This window comes from Suricata suricatta, chromosome 6 (assembly GCF_006229205.1).
Source record: "Suricata suricatta isolate VVHF042 chromosome 6, meerkat_22Aug2017_6uvM2_HiC, whole genome shotgun sequence".
NCBI lineage: Eukaryota > Metazoa > Chordata > Mammalia > Carnivora > Herpestidae > Suricata > Suricata suricatta.
In genome coordinates, this window is record NC_043705.1 from 33,858,338 (window position 1) to 33,880,962 (window position 22,625).

Genomic DNA, 22,625 nt, shown 5'->3' on the forward strand with positions numbered 1-22,625 from the left:
CGACATGTGTAATAAAGCATATGTAAGAAGCATCATACAGCAAATATTACAGCATGGGTAAGCACACTGCTAGGGAAAGGACTGTAGGGAGAGGCAGGAGTAGACATCTTTTGTTTTTATAGCTATTTCTAAAATATTGCTTGTGTATTTGCTGGCATTAATTGCTTGGCAGTTGGACAGCTATATTCTATTTTCCCCTTCATCTCTCACCCAGTCTGTATTCCACGCTGCTGAGATCACACTTTCAGAGTACATATGCATGGATTGGCTTTCCTCAAATCCATGGCCAAATTGTGTACGTCTAACTTTGACCATGTGCCCCAGGAAAGCTTCCTAGTTTTGAAGGAAAACCTACAAGGTGACCACACATCCACACCTACTATAGAAATGTGTACCCTCTTTTCCACGTCACATGCACGCATAAAAACCCTTAGACTCTGCTAACATAGTCAATAACACCACCTTCATACTCGCACAGCAGTACTTTCTGTTCAGATCGGCATAAACGATTTTAAAAGCCCAGGTCTTAAAAGGATGGTTGCCTTCAAAGAACTGTATTCTACGGACTTCCATTCAGAGGCATCATGGTGAGATGAGCAGCTTCCGTTGTTATACACATATTTTATGAGAGTATAGTTCAAGAGTGTTTTCAGGAGAGACCAAGAGAAATGACTTAGACTGAACAGTCACTGTTACATAAACCTTGTAGGTGGATCCGAGGCCGCAGTGGGTAACTGCAAAGGGTTTCCCTTTCCAACTTCAAGATTATGCGCATCTAATCCGAATTCGTTCTTGCAAGGTGTTATATTAACACACAGCAACAGAAGGCTTGCTGACTTCTTCCTCTGTTTCTTCCATAGCAAATTACTGCCTGGTATGTCTCTGAAGATAGGGCAGCTGTATTTTATCTCCACTTTGCCATCAGTCACAGCATCTCTATAAAGGGAGACAGGTTCATTTTATGGACATGGAACTAGAGGCCACTCTGAGGTGAAGAGGTTCGTCCAAAACACATGTGAACTGTGTAAGCACTCAGAGCTGAATACGGCTGTAGGCATCTTTCTGCAAAAAGGAAGCAGTGCTCAAGAATCCAGGACGTTTTAATCTTTGTCTTCTATTGGTATGATTTTCAGTATGAGTGTATGTTTGTATGTGCTTGAGTTCAGAGATTCTATCAAATTCAGCTTTGTATCTTGAGTCCTTAGCCTTGTGCTGGACACAACATAGGTGTGTCATAAATCCATGTGGCACGAATGACAGGGTACCACAAATGTAACCTTGTATGGCAGAAGATGGTGGCATTTTCATTTTTAACCATCGTGGTACTATTTTCAGTTCTCCATTTGGCCAACCCCATCTCCCCCAGCAAATCCTGAAATCCCCTCATTATTAATACACATATGTATAACAAGCAAGATCCTCACTCACACTTGCATTGTGGGAAGAGCGAAGATTTTGGAAGTAGAACTGAATTTCTTTGGGCATCTTTTGTAATTTATTTATGCCTCAACTTGAGTCTAACAACAGCAAAGGCAGTTACTTCTCCCACTGCCAGGGGCACTCCTGGTATTCAGTAAGCGCACACCTAGAGCCGGAGAATGTGCTAGGGGCCTTACATGCATCATAGTATTTCATCTGCACAACACACCTGGGAGGCAGATTTTCTTGTCTTCATTTTGTCCTGGCTCAGAGACACTGAGCCCCTTGCCCGATGTCCCACAGCCATCAAGCAGAGCTGGAAGAGGGATGATGTCTATTGTGAGCTCTCAATAGCTGGCCCTCCGTAACCAGCAGCTATTATGTGATGGTGATAATGCAGGAGTCCTTGGGGCGTGTAACACAATGACTGCACAGCATTTCAGTATAAGTTTATGAGATCATTCCCTCCCTGATAACAAAGACAGTCAGCATAAAAGTGATCTCTGCTCGAGGGGAGAAGAAATTTAAGGATGCGTTAGAAGGTAAGGATGTGGGGGAAGTGAACACATTATTCCCAAATTAAAATTGTCCTTTTGAGAATATCCTCTTCAACATTCAGCTGTGGGGGTGTGTGAAGGTAGGGCCAGGAAACAGAGGCTAAGCCACATCTTATCAACTCCTCAGTTTACACATGGTGTAATCTGGATGTGCTGTAGTCTTGAATATTACAAAGAACAGGACGAAACATTCTTCCTTGCTCTTCCCCTAAGAGAAATCTGTTGCTGTGTGTTGGGCCTTTGGGCCAAGGAGCGGCATCCCACAATGTTTGGGCGGAGAGCTGCCAGAAGAGAACAGTGACGCTGGCTGTGTTACCTGCTGACACAGAGGACAGGATTGCGGGCACAGCCCAGACTTGGCTTCTCGCCTCTTGTGAAGGCACCGAGCAGCCAGGCTCCCCGACAGCCTCCCTGAGACTCGGCACTTACTCCAGCACTATTTAAATCTCTCTGTATGGTGTATTGCTTTGTTTCCTTCAAGCCTGTCATCTCTTTCCTCTCACTTCTCATTTGTCCGCCTCCCCTAGCCTAAAGGAGCAAGAACATGTATGCATCAGAAGATGTTCACCCGGGGCTGCAGACCTCAGCTTGATTCGGCTTCAGGCCAATCTGGAACCAAACCCCTCCCCTCTCCAAAGGTGAGGCAGATACCCAGGCGTCTTGATTTCTGGAGGCTTTAGGTAGTTTAAAAAGTAAATATACATAAGCAAGGTTAACAAAACAGTCATGTGTTTCTAACCGTTTAACATCATAAATTAACATTTGAAGCTCCAAAATCTAAAGCAATACAACTGTGCAAAGCATAGGGTATTTACAGTATTTATTAAACAAAATAATTCAGAGTACCTCTCAGGTGAGGTGGTCCTATTATGGGTCATGAAGAAAAGGTTATCTGGTGAATATTTTTATGTTTTCAGTCCCCGGAGTATGTCCATGTGTGTATGTCATCTCATTTCAAACAGAAGGTTCACTGTGAAAATTCAAGGCGTACTGGGAATGTAAGTCTCTGCCCACATTGCTTTTCCTTCCTTTTTTTATTCAGACCTTCCTGAGACGCCCCTGATGTTGAATGAAAACTTTTAGGCTTGTTTATTTATTTTCTAGATTTCTTAAGATTCTCCAGCCAGTCCATTGTTCCAGACAAGGTTAAGAACTGCTTGTCTCAAAAAATAGCCTAACCTTTGAAACCCAGAGAAATAAACAGAACTCCTCAATTTTTAAATTCAGAATCTTCTTATTTAAACGGTAAGATCTTTTAGATTTGCGATTTTACTTACTACTGAAACTCTTTCAAATGACTTGCCATTTTTTTCAAATGTGTAGTCATGAAATTCTTGTCTTGTGTATTTGCCTCCATTCCATCCTTATGCTAGAATACATGTGGTTTAAAGAAGGACATTGATCATACTGACTGGGCAGTAGTCTAAACGCCACCCTGCTGCTCCACAGCTGTGTGACCTTGTGGAAGTTCTTTCTGTCTCTGGTCCTCAGATTCTATATCTCTGAGGTGGTAATTCCTATTTCTCAAGTTCCTCTGAGCTTTAAAAGGCTATGGTTTTTCTCATTCCTGTTCCCCACTCACTGCCATACTGTCCCCGGAATATTTTAACCCCTGGTCTCCAAAGTTATTGTCATGGTGTATTGGCCTATTCTGTTAGAAAGAAAATCAAGAGTTGCTTATTTTTAACTAGGACAAACTCAGTAGTTAACGGGCATAGACTCAGACTCATTTTTTTCCTTGTTCTGTTGGCAACTAAATTTTTATTTTGTCATCATGGTGAACATGTGTCTAACAATATTTAAACCAACATAAAAACTTTAAAGGGAAAAAAAAATCTAACTTCTGGCTCAGGTAAGTGGTCAGTTATAGACATGCACTGATAGTTTATGGACACTAGATGGCGATACAAGTGCATCAAAGAATAAACATTTCCTCGCTAGGTCCAGCATTAAAATCCCCATGATTGAGGCCAGAACAGGTTAATATATTAGTTAAAGGAACACAGTCAAATATAATCAGGTGTTGGAGTGTTAGCTAATACTCTGAATGTGTTCACTAACCTGATACTTATTGAGAGAAAAGATTATTAAACTAGAAATTAATTTATCCTGCCGCTGAGTCTATCTTTAAGCTACTTCTTGGGGCAGGGCAAGAGTTGGCAATAAACACACAATCCCTTAAAATGCATCTAATTCATACTTTTGTCTCCATTTTTGGTTTTCATTTTTTTAAGATAGCAATGATTTGGGATGGAGTTTGCCTCCCATCTATTATTCATAGATGAAATACTATATTCTGATTAGGAGTGTAAGTCCTAAGACACTGGCATTTTAAAGGAGAAATGGCCGACTTACTGTAAGCTGTTGGCTGGGCCATTATTGACTGGCAGGATCAACTGGAAGCACTTTGTTAGTCGATTAGGTTGCCCTAGAAATGCCTTCCTGAAACTATAATGATGCACTTAAGGAAGCCCTCTGGGACCGGAGTAAAATGTCTCTTAGCTGGGCGTGTCTTCCCCTGAAGTCCTCTTGGGATGATTTGGGAGGGGGCTGGGGATGTCCGAAGAGATGCTCGGGAAAGAAACAGCCCCAGAAAAAGGTTGCAGGGAACAATTTCTTACAGGTAAGCTAAGATAATGACTTACTGATGTAAACTGTGGGCTTTCTGAGGGTTATCTGTGCCTCGTGCATTCTTTCCAATGAGCAGCTACAATTCCAGAGAGATTGCATTTATTTATTCATGCTGAGGGCGGGGGGAGGGAGAAGAAGAGGGAAAAAAGAGGGGATCCGAATGAGGATAGGGTTTAATCCCCTTTGATTTTAAAGAAAAGCCACTTTGTACTTTGAATGTTGGGGTTCATTCGGTGTGCTTTCTTTTTTCTTAAAAAAAAAAAAAAGCTTTAGAGGGGAAATTTGTCCTTCAGAAATTCCGTGCATGTGCAAAGATTTGTTTGTGGATTTTCAAATGCATAATCACTTGTGTTTGTCACCGCTGGGTTGGGGGGTTATTTCTGGGGAATGGTGTTGGCTGTTGGCGGCGGAGGTGTAAAGGCAGGAAGAGAAGGTAAAGCGAAGCCCCTTTGCAAACTCCAGACTCGCGCACAGGACGCCCGGGGAAGTGGCTGCGCGGCGCCGCGTCCCCGCCCCGAGCCCGGAGCCTGGGAGTCGCGTGCCGCGGCCGGTGCGCGGCGTCCCCGTGCAGTGCTGGCGACCTGTCACCGAGGACGACGTGACTCGGAGCTGCCTCCGCTTTCTCCAAGCCGTATTCCTTTAAGATGATGTAATAGTCATTTCCCTGGATGGTATCTTGCCTGCACTGCTGAAACAACAGCATCCGAACTGCACTGGGAACTGTGGAACCACCCAGCTCGGCCGCCAGCCGGAGAAGCCCGAGCCCGAGCCCCCCGCCGCCCCTCCGCGCTGCGGCGGCCGGGCTCCAGCGGCTCGCGGCGCCTCCCACCTGCCTGCGAGCATGGGAGTCCGCTTGCCCTTGCCGGCAGGTGGGGTGGCTACCTGGGACCCCAGCGGGGCACATCTGCCCTTCTGCTCCTGGGCTTTCTGAAAAGCTTCTAAGTCCCAGTACCTCTTGCAACTCTTCTTTTGTTTTAAGGATTCTTTCTAAAGGCTTCCCCCCGCCCCGCTTTTTAATGGAGAAGCTTTGGCTGGATATTTTTCTCTGCCTTGGTTCTTCAACCCAACCACCTCTCATCACGCTTTAACTTTTTTTGTGACTTGGTTCAACTTGAGATTGGGAGTGAATACATACCTATATACATACATACAGCTATACATTTATATAAATATATATAGATAGATAGATATTATTTTCTAAGAGCACATCTCTCCTGCACTTTTCATTGATACCTCTGCCCTTTACCTCTTCGGGATTTGTCAAGCTCCAGACGGTGGCTGTGGATTCTGACTGCTTTGCAAATGGGTATTTCTTCACAGGAGCTGGGTTTCCAGCACTCACTAAGGTAAGTTCCGAGACTTCTTGCTTTTCCTGTTCAGCGGGGAGGAAAAAAAAATCCCCTTTTAGAAGTTGAAAATCTTGTGTTCCTTTTTAAGGCGGAAATACAAATAGAAATATTTTTAATGCTAATTGCTGGGCACAGAGACCTATGGATAAACATGTAGACACAAAATAGCTTGAAAGAAGCCACAATTTAGTTGAAGAATGGCTGAAATCAGTAGTTCCAGGCTGCTTGTGTCAAATAGTCTTACCCTCCCTTCCTCCCTCCCTCTCTTCTTCCCTCCCTCCCTCTCCCTCCCTTTCCTTTCTCCAGTGGTATCTCTTTTTCTGACTCATGCTGGGTTTGAGGAAATAATTTTCTCTCTTTTCCTTCAGGCAGACCTCTGAGTAACTGGGGACTTGGCCTGCCTTGCCTACTGAGCTTGGGGCAGATCGGATGGAGATGAGTTGATTATATTCTATGAAGTAATAGCTCACCACCAGCCAGGGTTTAAACTACTTTTGCAGCATCACTTCACCTGTGGACTCTTCTAAATTTTGCTTGCTTGGGGAAAAAAACTGGGGTAAGCGAGAAGGTCATTTTTAACAAGTTAGCATCCTTCTCCCTCTTTGACAAGTTGATGCAAAGGATAAGGCTGTGACTCCATTGGATTGCACCTTCAAATCAAAATAGAAGAAGATAAAGAAGAAAGGGACAATGGCTTTGAGTGGAAACTGTAGTCGTTACTATCCTCGAGAACAAGGGGCTTCAGTTCCCAACTCCTTCCCTGAGGTCGTGGAGCTGAATGTTGGCGGTCAAGTTTATTTCACCCGCCATTCCACATTAGTAAGCATCCCTCATTCCTTCCTGTGGAAAATGTTTTCCCCAAAGAGAGACACGGCTAACGATCTAGCCAAGGACTCCAAAGGAAGGTTTTTCATTGACAGAGATGGGTTCCTGTTCCGTTACATTCTGGACTATCTCAGGGACAGGCAGGTGGTCCTGCCTGATCACTTTCCAGAACGGGGAAGACTGAAAAGGGAAGCTGAGTATTTCCAGCTCCCAGACTTGGTCAAACTCCTGACCCCCGATGAGATCAAGCAAAGCCCGGACGAATTCTGCCATAGTGACTTTGAAGATGCCTCCCAAGGAAGCGACCCGAGAATCTGCCCTCCTTCCTCAGTGCTCCCTGCCGACCGCAAGTGGGGCTTCATTACTGTGGGTTACAGGGGGTCCTGCACCATGGGCAGAGAGGGGCAGGCAGATGCCAAGTTTCGTAGGGTTCCCCGGATTTTGGTTTGTGGAAGGATTTCCTTGGCAAAAGAGGTCTTTGGAGAAACTTTGAATGAGAGCAGAGACCCGGACCGAGCCCCAGAAAGATACACCTCCAGATTTTATCTCAAATTCAAGCATCTGGAAAGGGCTTTTGATATGTTGTCAGAGTGTGGATTCCACATGGTGGCCTGTAACTCCTCGGTGACAGCATCTTTTGTCAACCAGTATACAGATGACAAGATCTGGTCAAGCTACACTGAATATGTCTTCTACCGTAAGTACAAAGGGTTCTGTTTTTCATCTGTACCAATTCTCTCTAGAGATGTTTATTGTCTGCATGTTCAGTCAGTGTCTAAGGAATATTATTTGCGTTTGTTTGTTTGTTTTAAACTTCTGAGCTATAGCTAGAATGCTAGAGGCTGTCATTCAGGTCTCATGTCTTATCTAAGCAACTTTGATCTGTTTTGTCAATGACATCACAGACTATTCAGAGGCCTCAGAAATCATACGATGCAAATGACATTGGTTTAGGTGAAATGGGGAATGAAAGGAGACATGTGTGTCTGTTTGCCAGATACCGAGTTGTAAGGATAAGATGATGGTTAGAACTTGGCTGTTGGTCCACGGGAGACAGGCAGACTCAGAGTGAATGTGGTGGTTCTGTCCATTTCTTCTACCGGAACTCTGGTATCTGTTAAGCCATTTGCCGGAGACTTGCTTTCATTAGGGGCTTTGAAAACACAAATGGATGTTATACCAAATGATGTGGTTTTGCTTAGATAGATGGCAGTATAGACTGATAAAAAGGCCCCCTATCTCCCGACTAAGTCTGAAACCTGCTTTTATAGGCTTTACAAATTCTATTTGATCCTTTAGCATTTTGTCCTGAGACTTGAGTTGCATGGCAGACTTCAGCGTACTGAACTTCGTCTAAGATCCATCTGAAAGGAACTAGATCCTTGAAAATTGTCAATCACAACCAAGTATCTTCAGAGAGCTGAGGTGATAGACACAAAAAGAAATGGGGGAGGGGAAAGGAATGGAAACAATTGTTCTGGGGAAGCATTTTAAATAAGCACTTAGAGGCCAGTCCATTTGCTTAAATGATGACTTAAGGTACAGATTGCTTTGCTTTATGAAATGACATTGTTCTAAATACACTGTAAGCCTTGATCTCTGGAGGGAGAAGAGTAAATCAGTCTGTAAAGTTTAGTGCCTGATTTAACAGTTGGTTTTCAACAGGCCTGGGAGTTGGGTGAAGTGAATTCCATAAGAAATGTTTCCACATTAAAATTCGGTTTCCTCTAGTCTTATTTTAAGGCAAATCCATAAGTTTGGGAGATTAAAATGTCTATTTAAAAAAAACATGAAAGTATGACTGAATTTCTTGGACTGATTTTTGCCTACAGTTGGGTTTATTCATGTGGAGGTGGTGCTGGGAGCCCTGGTAACGAGACCAGTGGCAAGCCGAGGTGCTCCGTGCTGGGCCATCATACGTTTGGTTTTTAGAAGTGAGGACACATGGATTGTATGAAAGGGAAGCCTGTGGGGAAAAATGAAATCAGCTATCAATTCAGGAATGTATTGATGTGCAATAACAAGGATTATTTGGTCCAACAAACCTATCAATGGCCTTTATCTGTAATCTATATCTTCCTCTATGCTAGAGTTCGGTCACCAGACACAGCTTTATTTCTTTGGGTGAATCTCCCCACTCATGTTGAGATAAGACTCTAGCTTTTTAGTCTTCTATAAAGGAATCTCACATTGTCTGTAATTCTATAGAACAAATATCAGTTCCAAACTTTTTGGAAAAATGCATCTTAGAAAGAGTCCAAAGCTAGGTTTGTGATATTTACCTTGTTCTCCAATTTCTGATATTTGAAAACAGCATCTTAAGAAGTGTTAGGCACGTGAGTGAAACACACCAACCATAACCACCTGAAAAAAGACCACATTAGATTTCTGTCACTTACTCATCTAAATGAGACCCAGAACCTGAAATGTGTGTGCCTGCTAGCTCAGTGACATTTGTGTGTTCATCAAAGACTCCTCCGTCTCACACTATGTCCTCTTTAAATCACTCTGAACGGGTTCTGCTCTGCTGACCATGTAATTGCTTCCTTCTTTGTTGGGTTGCTGGGGAGAAGTTTGCTCTTCATCACTAGTGGACAGGCTAGCACAAGCACAATGCAACTTCATATTGCACCGCATATATGTTGTATATGATATACTTCCCTTTGTATGTAACATCCAGAGCTAAGTATTAACTCTTCCTCTGTCTTAGGACCAATAAAACTGACAGCTGGCTTTCTAGGGTGCATAACAGCTTCTGTGCAGACGCTTAACCATAATTATTTAATTAGAAGCTGCCAACTGTGCCTATATAAGCATTAATTCATCAAGCTGTTGTGCTTGGGTTAATGGGCCGAAACTATGGGAGGTGCTCTAAAAGCAGGAAGTTGACTATGCAAAGATGCTCTTCATCCAGCCTTAGCCCTGCCCAGCCCTGCCTGGTGCTGCTTAGCCCTGCCTAGCACTGCCAAGCACGTAGCTCCATTGTGCACTGTGTGAGCAGAGCATTGGAACCACCACCTGAGAGATTGGAAGGGGCAGCATGTGTCCCCAGGAGCACCTCCACATCCTTAAAAAAAATCAGTCAGCCAACCAGCAAACAAACAACAACAACAACAAAAAGATGCTCTTTCAGAAAAACTCAACTTGTTCCTAGATTGAAAAAAATTATATTGTGTATACAAACTCCTTAGATCCAAAGAATTAACTCCAAGTGATCAGACACTTCAAATTACCCAGGGATAATACAAAGTCACTTTTCTTGGTTCCATACCACAGTAAACAATGAACAGTGAGAAATGAATACATTACATATGGTAGCTCACAGTCATGAGGAGAGACCCCTTTCTTTCCGTTTGCCCTATTTTCTTCCAAGTTTCCCAAGGGGAAACTGAAAGACCAAAATCTCCCTGTCAGTTTTTAACAGGATAGATTCTTGCCTTATTTAATCTTAATGTAGACCTAGAATTGATGGTCAACATCAGGTAGACTGAGTGTTTAGTTAATGGAGAGCTGTGAACAATTAAAGTCAACAGGTGTTTGAATGTGTGTAAGAGGGTGATAAGAAATGTCTGTCTACATTGCTTACACACCAAAATATGATATGTGAGATGCTATGGATTATGATTCACTTATCAGCAACTAGGAAAGTATGATTGATATAAGAACAGAAAAGAAATATCTAGCTAGGACTGCCTCATAAAGCATTTTAGATATGCCCTTGGTTTTAAAACAATGATATCTTACCTTCTCTCCCACCCCACTAGGTAAATAATTACCTCTCTTTTCTCTTCAAGCATTACATAGAAGGCAAGAACATAAATAGAGATCACCTGTAAATGTAAAGGGGGCTCAGTAATTTGGAAAAGAGAAGTCCTGATTTTGAACCAGATATTCAGTAGCACTTCACACCATTTAGAAACAAAATCACAAGTGCAGAAAAATAAATGAACCTCTTCATTAGAGCCATCTTCCAATGCCCAAGAGTGAGAAGATTGTTCTCCGTGGGAGTGAACAATACACGATTTTTAAAATCTTACTTATGAGTGAGTTCCTTCAGACAAATGCCTGAAACAATCAAATTCAAAGAAATTTGCTTCTAATGAAACTGTGATAACATGACAACTAGGAAGTTTAATTCATAGGATGCATACCCCAAAAACATGCACTCTGAGTTCTGTGAATTATAGTAGAGACACCCACCATCACCTTTTCAACTAATTGCTGCTTGTCAGTGTGTTTTAATCTATCTTCTCTTCATTTCCTTAAATTTAAAGGGTCATTTCCACAAAACTCTCTAAATTCTTGTATGTACTGTTAATCTTAAAATTGAAGCTGACAGTTATTTTACCAGCAAAAATGAGTTTATTTAGGAAAAATAGAGAATTGCAATTCAGGACAAGCAAGCTGTAGCAAAACCATCGGGAATCCCAAAGGAGAAAAATCCTCTTTTATAGAGGAAAGGAGTCGGGGGGCGGGGGGCATTTGAGAAAGACTATTTATGATAAACGAAAAATTTACTGGAATAATCTAGGAGTTCTCAGTATAGTGGCTTTTCATTGGCTGAGTTGTGAGTCTCTTATTGGCTGGGGCTGTTGCTGGGGAGAATTGAAAACCTTTCTTCTTCCTGCAAAGGTAGTAAAACAGTATGGCTTACAAGGTCCATCTATTCCTCTTGGGTCTGCAATGGATGACAGGTGTTAGGGTGTGAGAGCTTCCCATTCTGGGATCTGGATTCCACTTTAGATGACCTTTCCTTTTTAAAAATTTCACTGTACACAGTACTTCAGGGATGTTGACTGACATAGGGTATTGGAGAAAACTCCATCATAAAGTGATTTCTCAGAATTCAATGGCATGACCTTGTATTGGGAAGAACTATGTGGTTGTGGCCACCATGAATAATTTACCCAACATTAACTTTAGAAGCTTCAGTAAGAGGGTGTGTTCCTAACAGGTAGAAATGCATCTATCCTGAAATAATTCTAGCTCTTTTTCTAATGGTTACTCAAAAGGTACCAATGATAACTTCTGTCTTTATTGCCCATAGAGATATGGTGTTGGCATGTTAAAAATGAAGCAACAGAGCAAATGTAGTCAAAATTGTGAAGTATTGGTCTTTACTACCACCTACCTCTCCTCTTTCTATGTTGTTTTTCTGTCTTCTTCTCCTTAGATACTCTCCTTTAGTCCTGTTTTAGTCATTCCTGCTTTCAAGTTCTTTCTCTCCATTGTCAGTAAAAATTCTCTTCTGTCATATATTTAGAATACTTTCATGGCATGGTGTCACTTTCCTCAGGGGTTTTGGTACGCAAGAAACCCTTTAATGGTTGTAGATCAGGTGACTTTGCATCCTGAAGAGAGTTCTCTTAAGACATGAGGCTTCCTAATTTATAACTTAAAAATACAGCACAATTTAAATATAAGGCTTTATCATGAAGTTGAATTGGACCCATGCATGGGCAGATATGGAATGGTAATAGTGATGACAAAGGGTAGGTGTATGGAGGTAATTTTTTCAATCTCTTTAAGATGCTGTGCTCTGAGCACTGGGTTCACTTTAACAGTGATATATGCATGCTAGTAAAATATTTTATTACACTATTTTCACTTTCATGCCAAAAAAGATATGTCACTTGAACCCAACCCCTTGGGTAATTCAGGTACCTTTCCTAGTTCTGTAGCATCACTGAATGAATTTGGCAGCCAGAGAAATGTTAGCGTGTGGACATAATGAGGAGGTCTATGAGACTGCCCTTAAGTGCCTCAAGATGTTCAAAAATCTGTATACAACTGGAAAGAGATGACCAAACATGTTCCTGGCAGCCTAATGAGGTTAAGGTCTTATCAAAGACATTAGAAGCAGAAATAGCTGAGAGTGTGCCATTTGGAGCACCTCCAACATGAACAATGAAGAGAGTGTGGCTCCAATGTGCAGAAGAAAGTTTTTCAGAAAAGGACACATGGACCCTCAGTTTCTGCGTCATTACTGATTATTGCTCTTTTCCTTTCTTTGCTATGAGTTTCCTCAAATACTGTATTTCTTGGCAGGTCAGTTAAAAAAAAATTCATACAGAAATTTTCAAATATATCCAAATGTAGACACCCAGTTCCAACAATTACAATTAACATTACTGGAGCAATCTTGTATTACAGATATTCATACCTACTTTTCCTTCTGTCTGCACTGTGTTATTTTGAAGCAAATTTCAGACATCAATCATTTCATTCATCCAGAGATACAATTCTGTATGTTTCTAAAATAAAACACAATTATATTATCACAGATAAAATTAGTAGTTCTTTAATTACTAATATTACAAGTATTATTTATTGTTACAAGTGTTATTTATTATTACAAGTAATATTTAATTGATGTTAAAACTTCTTTGATTTTGTTTCAATATTTGTAAAAGTTGGCTTCTTGAATCAAGATTCAAATAAGGTCTATCTATTTTATTTGCTACTTCTTTTTTCATTCAAAATTTTTTTTAAAACTGTATTTAACCCATATGCAATAAAGTAGCAAAATGTATATTTTAAATCTCTCTCTCTCTCTCTCGATCTCAAGAGATATCAGGAGATCGAGAGAGAGAGAAAGTGAGAGAGTGAGAGAGAATCTTAAGCAGGCTTCAGGCCTAATGACCTTGATCTCATGACCTAACATTATGACCTGAGTGAAAATTGAGTCAGAATCTTAACTGCTGAGCGACCCAGGCATCCCTTAAATCTCTTTTAATCTCTCTTTCCTTCTTTCCTTCCTTCCTTTTTCTTTCTTCCCTCCATTCATTTTTCCCCCAATTTATCTGTTTGAAGAAACCAAATTGTTTGCCATGTTCAATACCCAGCATTCCAGTTTTACTGATCCATCTATATGATTTTGTGATTTCACAAAACATTTTTTTCCCTGGACTAAACATTTTCTGTGAATTCACTAGATCTGGACTCTAGATTCTAGATTCTAGAGACTATATCAGATTCAAGTTCAGTATTTCCATCAAGAAATCTTCATAAATGATGGAAAAGCCATTTTTAAATTATTGAAGTATAATTAACATACAATATTATATTAGTTTCAAGTTTATAATGTAATGATTTAACAGTTTAATATGTTACTCAGTGCTCATAATAATAACTATACTCTTAATACTCTTAATCCCCTTTATTTCACCCATGGCAAGTTCATTTTTAATTTATAATTTGCTTTAGAAGGCAATAAAAAAAACCCCTTATTTTTCTTCCTAGTCATTTAAGAACTATATAATATTCCAGTTGTTCTTACCATTAAAATGGGCTGAGATCATGGGTGCAATGAGCCTGCTGAGATGTACAGTGGGTCTTGTAGACTGGGAAGAGGAGTCATTTTGGGTGAGAAAGTTCCCCTCCTGGTTATTCAGATTTTATATTGTTGGATTCTTTCACCTGTGTTGAACTCATCATTTGTATTCCCCCAAACCTCTTCTCTTCTTGTGTTCCTTATTCATAGTAATGGCATCGTTAGCCACTCATTTTCCCAGGGAAGAGGTACCCCTGACTCTTCCTTCTTCCCCGCCTATGGCAAGTCCTACTGATTCTTCTTCATTTCACTCAAGTTTATCCATTTCTTTCTATCACCACTGATCCTACTCTCATCCAGACCGCTAGCACTGCTTTTGTTGCTTCGTAACCCTGGGAGCTGCCCGAGTGAAATGAAACACTACCAGTGTGGAGCCTGACATGGGGCTCAGTCTCACAAATCATGAGCTCATGACCTGAGTTGAAATCAAGAATCATATGCTTAATGGACTGAGCCACCCCGGCTCCCCAAAATGAATAGATTTCTCACCCATCTGCCAAATCTTAAAAGTTTATAAAGAGGCTTTAATGGGATTCAGTGACATAAACCATCCAGATGGTCTCAACACCACATCATATCTCAAGCCTGTGTCCTTGGAGCACCTTCTGGGAGCACGGAAGACCAGCAGAAAGCACATTCCAGGGACAGGGGAGGGGTGAAGGAGCTTCTGATTTGCCTGGGTCCAGCTCGGGTCAACCAGTGGCTATGTCCCCTCAATCACCTCTCCCAACACTTTTCTAGACTACTACAAAGAAACTTAGGTTGTCCTCCCTACCCCAAATTCAGTGCAGTCCCCTTTGGATCTATTCTCCCTGCTGCGAAAATGGTGAGATTTCTGAAATGTGAGTTTGACCGTGTCACTCCTGCTTAAAGTTCTTCATTGCCTTACAACTGCTCTTATAGATAAATGCAAACTCCTTACCAGGAACCACATCTCTTTATGAAACAATCACAGTTTCCTTCCCAGAATCTTCTCTTGCCATCCTGTCCTTTGCATTTTTCAGCCTCATCTACACCTGATTTCTTAAAGTTCCTGAATGCTGTCATATACATGCTCTCTTGGTTCTGTATTTGATGTTCTTTATGCCTGGAACTCTGCTTCCACCTGCTTTGATGAACGAAATCTTCAGGTCCCCATATAGAGATTTCCTTTTCTGGGAAGCCTTTCCCAGCCCATCGTATCTAAATTGGGGACCCCTTTTCTTTGACCCAAGGATCTCATTCTCCTTTACTGTGGTACAAATACTATTGTATTATATTCGATTATTTAACTGTCTCTTAAACATTACCTGTAAACTCTATGAAGATAGGAATTGTTCCTTTCATGTTCATCATAATACCTGGCACAGTACCTGGAATAAATGTAGGTCCTCCACAAATAGGTGTCAGAAGAATGAGAAATAGATGCCCACTACAGAGTTCTATTATGGTCACAGATGCCACTGTTGTACACATACCATTACATTATCTCTTAACAGAACAACTAGAGAGCAGCGATGGAGTGATGGTACTTTAAATTATAACCACAGTATTTCTAAACTTCCACTGAGTGCTTCAGGCACTCAGATAAGCACTTTACATACAAATTGGAAATCTTACCGAAAGATTTGCTCTTAGCACCTGCACTCACCCAGATTCTAGCTCAAAGGGATGGAGAAAAACAGTAGCAGCAAAGTCTCCTGTGGTCTCCTGTTAGTTGGTTTACCCAAGAAGGAGCAAACTGAAGGTGGGGTATGGACAGGGTTTAAGGAACAACCTAGGAGGGACTCACGATTCAAAAAAGTCCTCCAAAATAGAGAAATAGCTCCAAGAGGAAGAGAACAGTACCAGAATGCAAAGAATGTTATGAGACCAGCCAGGTTGTCTTCTGATTTCTCTTACCACTCAGATATTCCATTTCCTCCTCCCTCCCCTCCAAGGCAGCAGAACATGGCAATTAAGGACCTGGGTTGTGAAGTTCAGACTGCTTGAGGTTGAATCCCTAGCTATTGGGATCACTGGCAAATTATTTTACTTCTGTGCTTCGTTTCTCTCACCTTTATATGGAGGTGAACACAGTACTTGCCTGATAGGGCTGCTCTGAGAATCAAATGGGATGCTATCTATAAAGCACTTATGACAGTGCCTGGCACCCAGTCAGTGCTGTGGAAGTGTGAGTAGTTACCAGGATGGCTAGAAATACTGGATGGAGGAGACACAGTTGCTTTCTTTAAATGAACCACTTGATTCTTTCTGATACCTCCCTTGGACACTTTGCCCAGTAGGTTGATTCTATGCATTTTAAAACAATCAAACAAAGGGGTGCCTGGGTGGCTCAGTCGGTTGAGCGTCTGACTTCATCTCAGGTCATGAGATCATGGTTTGTGGGTTCGAGCCCCATGTCGAGTTCTGTGCTGACAGCTTAGAGCCCAGAGTCTGCTTCAGATTCTGTGTCTCCCTCTCTCTCTGCCCCTCCCCACTCATGCTCTGTTTCTCTCTGTCTCAATAATAAATAAACATAAAACATTTTAAAATAAATAATTAAAAAATAAAACAAAATAAACACATCCACAAAGGTTTTTAAAAAGGATGTTCAAACTATGTATTTTACTTGAATCAGAATATGCATAAAAATAAGCACCCCAAAAAGCTTCCAGTCTAGTAACTCTTTTCTTCCCCTGGCTATTCCACCATGGCAGTCATTAGTAGTGCCTTTCTGTCCACCTCGTTTTCAACTTGTGGTATTCAGAACCTAGGCTAATATGAGGTAGAACTGAAATTTAAGAATACGACCTAAATTATAGATTCAGTCACTGCAGAATTAGAATAACCTTTTATGAATCTCAACCTAGAGAATATTCTCCATCTTGGTGACAGAAAATGGTTATTGAGCATGCCACTGACAATAGGATCATTCAGATTGCTCCCAAGAAGAAAACAGACATCTCCCTTCACACTATGAGTAGCTGTGCTGTGCGGCATTAGAAAGAAATCTGAGCCTTAATGCAGGGCTGTTACCGTGTGACCTGCTCATGGGAAGAAATTGATACTTTCCACTTTTATTCATCAGTCACATTCCAAAGTAGAAAATTCGTACCACTTCCCCACCCCAGTTTATACTGATCTTTTATTCTGAGTATATTTAATATAATGTGACTGTGAATTAGTTACATTGATGAAAATAGAAGGCAACCCATTATACACAACTTGATGGCTCACTTAAGATGCCATGGGTTTTGGGACACCTGGGTGGCTCAGTCAGTTAAGCATCTGGCTCTACATTTTGGTTCAGGTCATTATCTCATGGTTCATGGGATTGAACCCCATGTTGGGCTCTGTGCTGGGACTATGGAACCTGCTTGGGATTCTCTCTCCTCTTCTCTCTCTCCACCCCTCCCCTGCTCTCTTTCTCAAAAATGAATAAATAAACTTAAAAAAGAAGATGCCTTGGAGCCGTTGCATATTGTGTTTTAGACAGTATTGTAGACTGTCCAGATTAACAATTCTAGGCAGGCAAATAGAGAAAAGGGGCGGTGGGCTCTAGAAATGGTGACTTTTTGTAGAAGGGACCCTGGAGCAGCAGAGACATTCTAGGGACTGGGATAAGGGCAAGGGGTATACTGATGTTAGAGCTGTAGAGCATATAATTAAAACCACAGGGAGACCTGAGACCTGGGGAAGCATTGCAATTCTGAAAATCCCCTAATCAGAAGGAGAGCTGGCCTTCGATGCAAAGCAAAACAAGAACTGTTTGGGAATTGTGGCTCATTGTCTTACAGCGTAAGCATTTAGTTATGTTAGGTGGAAAAACTTTCCTATGGGCATTGTGCCTGCAAATTTGCACTGGATTGCAAATGGAAAATGGGATTCAGTTCTCATTAATTTGCTCTCTAGCCAGAGAGGTGAAATATCTTTGTTTCTTTAAATAGAAGGATACCGATGTGGAACCCTATAACTTGTTGAGCTGCAATGAAATAGAAAAGTATTAATTTTGATTTGTGTAAGGAAAGTATGCATTAGAAAATGAGCAGTTTTGCTTGGCTTTTCTGGGTAAGATAACCCTGTGGCATGAGTCAGTAATGACTAATGATGACTAATGATATAATGTGTGATACTTTCAACATTATAAAGGCCTTTTTTGTCATTTGAATGCTCAATAATGTAAAATATTTGTTTGAATGGATCTGATGGCTTCACATTTACTAAGGGGCTGTTTATATCCAGTAGTTTTGTTTTGGTAGGATTGTCCAGTTGTGATGGGTAGGAAATATCATATCTGTAGGCAAAAAAAAAATTGGTAACCTCATTCACAAAGTTCTCATGCTAATGATTTTCTAGTACTTTTCCACAGCGTGCTAGGGAAGTGATTCACAACGTGTATAAGCCTCATTGATTGGAAATTGCCAACCCTTCAAACCTTCTTTCATCTGCATCCTTCCACACAGACAAGACATATAGTGAACTATAAACTTGTTTTCTAACAGATCTTGACATCTGTTCATCAGAAGGGCCTACATTAATAGGCAGATTTAGATCATGCTCCAAGTTAATTATACAAAATTCTGTTCTCTGTCTTCTGGCTATGTGAGTAAATGCCAGGCACTGTGACCTTGCTATGCTTTTGTGTGTGTTAGAGTCTTAGGCATCTCTGTAATGGTTGGCCCATATAATTCTTCCAGAAATATTTATTGAACACCTACTATGCACCAGAGACTTCATGCAGTTCCGGGGATTCGCCTGTAAACAAGAAGCATATGGTCAATGCTTTCATAGAGCATATGGTTTACAGAGAGAGTAGACTAGTAAATGGGCAATTTCGAGTGTGATGGGGAAGTGTGAATTGATATGAAAATAGAGAGGGAGCTCCTAATCTGAACTTGGGGGGTTGGGAACTAAACCAGAGTTTATTTTAATGCTTGGAGAGGAGAAAACGCCTAAATCTTCAATGTATTTGTTGACTTTAAGGTACTAGCCAGCTGATAGAGTCATAAAAATTACATCCTAGGATGGCTTAGCAGAACCTTAAGATCACTGGCAATCATTTCATTTCTCATTAGAGACATCTCATTAGATTTTTTCCAGTGATCAATATGTGAGTGATTTTAGTTAGTCCAGGAACCACTATCATAAAAAAACTGCTTCAATTCTCTTTTCCATTCAAACCTCTGTCTTAGGAAATTGCATGTGCAAAACCCAAAGCCAGAAGATAGCCTTAGAGGACTAGCAACTGGCTTTAAAGATACTTTATAATTATGCCTAAAGTGTTCTTTTATAATGATAAGTGTCATTATTATCATTTTAACTTTAATTTAGGATTAATGACTTTGTCAATCTCACGCACCACTCAATTTCAGTTTCTGCCACAGTGTGAACAGATAGGAGGGGATCATAAGCATTGGCTGAACTAATGAATACATTCACAACACCACATTTTTAAATAAAGAAAATGTGAAGTATAAAGTGAATGAAATTTGCTTCCAGTTTTACTTGACATTTACTTTTAACCACAGGTGCATTCTGCAAGCGACAGTGAGATAGTGGTTGACAAACTGACAGATTAAGATATCTGGATAAAAGCCTTAGTGCTGTCACTTTCCCACAGGGCATCTTTGGGCAAATGTCTTACCCTCTCCACACCGCAGAGCACTTATCTATAAAAGGGGAACAAGCGAGCTTCTCTGTTGGCAGTGCTGTGAGGACTGAGCCAGGGTCATGCCATCTTATTAGCCTGTCTCATCAGTAGCCATGTCCTTCATCTCTAAGCTCTTTCAGTTCATCTTACAAACACATGTGTTTGGACCCAGAAGAAGAAACTGAGGGATTAGGAATCCATTAGAACGGATGCTGCCCACTTTCACGGCAAAAGTCAAGCTGCTTGGCTTCACACTGGACTATTACTACAACACACTCCGTGACCTTAAAGGAAGGAAAAACACATTCCTAGCACATGCTCTGATCTTTCCTTCAATGTGCTCACCACTCTGCCCCTTTTGAATATACGTGTCCATCCACAGAGCTCCATTATGCTGGCCTTTTGGCAGTTCTTTCTGCAGGCCAGTCTGTTTGCCACCGCAAGACACTGCACTTGATCGGCTCCCCCCAAACACCTTTCCTTCCACTCCTTTCTTCTGAGTCTTGCTCATCCTTCAGTCAGGCTTCACTGGGTTTTCTTTGGAAAGGCTTTCTGTTTCCATCCCAGCTGAAGATGTCATATTCAGCACCATGTCTCCATCACAGCACTGTTCACACATATAGTTGTCTGCTTGATTTACTTGATTTACTTACTTACTTATTCTCTCTCTCTCTGTCTCAGTTGACTGTAGGCTTCGTGGTGGCAGGAGCTCTCTTGTATTCCTACCATCTGGCGTAGTGTAGGGACTCGGTATGTTATATTTTCTCCGTGCACTTTACCCCACCATGTGAAATTATAATAGCAGGATTCCCTCTAATGGTGAAGGCAACTGATGATATAAATATAATGCAGTGGTACACATATAATCCCTGACTAGTAGATATGAATAAAGGTAAAAGAAGAAGGCAGCGAATGTAAACCCAGAGAGATTAGATAACAGATGTAGATAAGAGTGGAAACTTGCTGTGATGAGTTCTTTAGTCTCTCCAGCCCTCAGGTACCATGGCTGTGTAATGGGAATAGTGGATTTCATTGTTTCATAGGACACTAAGTACTAAGTAATGTGACACCTATGAAGAAGCTATGTAGCTTGAATGCACGTGTGCAACGAAGGCAGATTTTATCTTAGCTTGAGTAAACATCAGGAGAATGTCTTAAGAAAAGGTAACTACGCCCAAGAGAAGAGAGATTAAATCTGCTCATTTGGAAAAATTGTTAAGGCATTTAGATACGAACAGTCAAAATGTGCAAATGAGTTTTAACAGGACTTCAACAACCTAGTATTATTATTGTATAAGGCAAAGTAGCATACAGTCAACATATGAGGGATATATTCTGGCTAAATGGACAAAACAAATCCCCTTTGGAAGCCCCATAAACTATACTGCTGGCTGGGAGCTTGAAGTGTATCTTTTATGTCGGGGAAAGTACCAACTTGACTTATAAAATCAGAGCATCCTCAGAAATGGGGGAATCTCATGATTCCATGCTTCAGTTTCCTCTCTTTGAATCCCCAGGCTTTAAATGAAGCCCTCAGTAGAAGCCAATATACAGAATTTCTTAAAGTGTTGTCATTTTGATGTGAGAACTGTTTGTAAGAGATTCTTCTCCATTTCCTCTTTTTGCCTTTTTTCTTGGTGGCCCTTGGGCAGTTCCAGAAAACCTAGGGCTCAATGTAGCTGCTGAAAAAACCATAATCCAGACATCCTAAAGAAATGGTACATTTTCATCTCTTGAAAATTGTCCTTTTTACATTTTTGGTCAGGTTCTTAGCTGTGTACTTTTAAATTCTTTTATTTTCATGTGACGTCTGTTTCGTTCTGAGGATAAGTGTAGATGAAGGAGGAACTGAAGAAAGGCAATTATTAGAAAAAGTAAAAGGCAAAAGTAAGTTAATTTGCCTTTATCTTTGGTATGTCACAGAGAAAGTTACTATAATCATCTACTGTAAATTTTTGTGTAAGCACACAAGCGATGGGACTTGTTATTGAAAGAAAGCCTGGAAAATAGTTTTTTACAACCAACTTTATGTGCTTTCTGCCTAGTAAGTATGGAATTGTTTTCTATGTTGTGGATAAAGCATAAGGTTAGCATATTATTCTATTATATCAATATAATGTATATTTTCTCTATTGAGCTTAGGGGACTATGGTAAAAGCTCTGGTTAAAATGGTGTTTTCTATCCTGACATGAAGAATTAGTTGTAAACAAAAAATCTATTTTGAGAGTGTTTGGAAATAATATCTCACACCAGCCATATTCTTCTGTGTAAAAACAGTAGCACCACTTTCTTTTTATCATAGCTATATTTTCGTATTGTTTATAGTCTGTGATTTGCCTTGGTAATTTGCTTCCTTTTATGGGAAAACAAGTTTTCTTCCCAACAACCAGATGCAATGTAATCAAATAATTGTTATCTTAATTTGTTGCTGAAGTCCTCCTGAGGAGAAAGAAAGAAAATACAGGTATGCAGTGATGTATACTTGAACTCAGAGGTGTAAACAATAATCATAGCTATCCTTTATTGAACTCTATATCAGGTTTATGTCAAGTGCTTCTCATTTAATCCCTCTAAAAATCCCTAAAAGTAAGAAACTGGGGCTCAGAGAGGTTCAGAGTTCTCAAGGTCACTATTAGTGGCTGCTTCAGAATTTTGATATAGGAAATCCAAGTAGTTTTAAGTTTAAGAAAAGTTCATTTGTTCATATCAAGAATAGGGTGGGGCATTTAGGCTCTTTCCATGTTTTGGCACATGTACCCCAATGTTCATAGCAGCACTGACAACAATAGCCAAAACATGGAAAGAGCCTAAATGCCCATCACCTGATGAGTGGATCAAGAAGATGTGGTATATATATACAATGGAGTATTACATGGCAATGAGAAAGAATGAAATCTGG

General features: G+C 40.7%; 1 protein-coding gene across 1 annotated transcript in view; it reads left to right on the forward strand.

Moving 5' to 3' along the window:
* KCTD16 (potassium channel tetramerization domain containing 16) overlaps positions 1 to 22,625 on the forward strand; it is a 275,760-nt gene that overhangs the window by 23,100 nt on the left and 230,035 nt on the right. The window contains exons 8-13 of the mRNA XM_029942174.1: positions 861 to 1,120; positions 2,504 to 2,614; positions 2,894 to 2,974; positions 3,081 to 3,221; positions 5,873 to 5,953; positions 6,325 to 7,478. Of these exons, the coding sequence (XP_029798034.1) occupies positions 6,647 to 7,478 (832 nt within the window). The 5' untranslated portion in view covers positions 861 to 1,120; positions 2,504 to 2,614; positions 2,894 to 2,974; ... (1 more) ...; positions 5,873 to 5,953; positions 6,325 to 6,646. The remainder of the gene's footprint in view (positions 1 to 860; positions 1,121 to 2,503; positions 2,615 to 2,893; positions 2,975 to 3,080; positions 3,222 to 5,872; positions 5,954 to 6,324; positions 7,479 to 22,625) is intronic.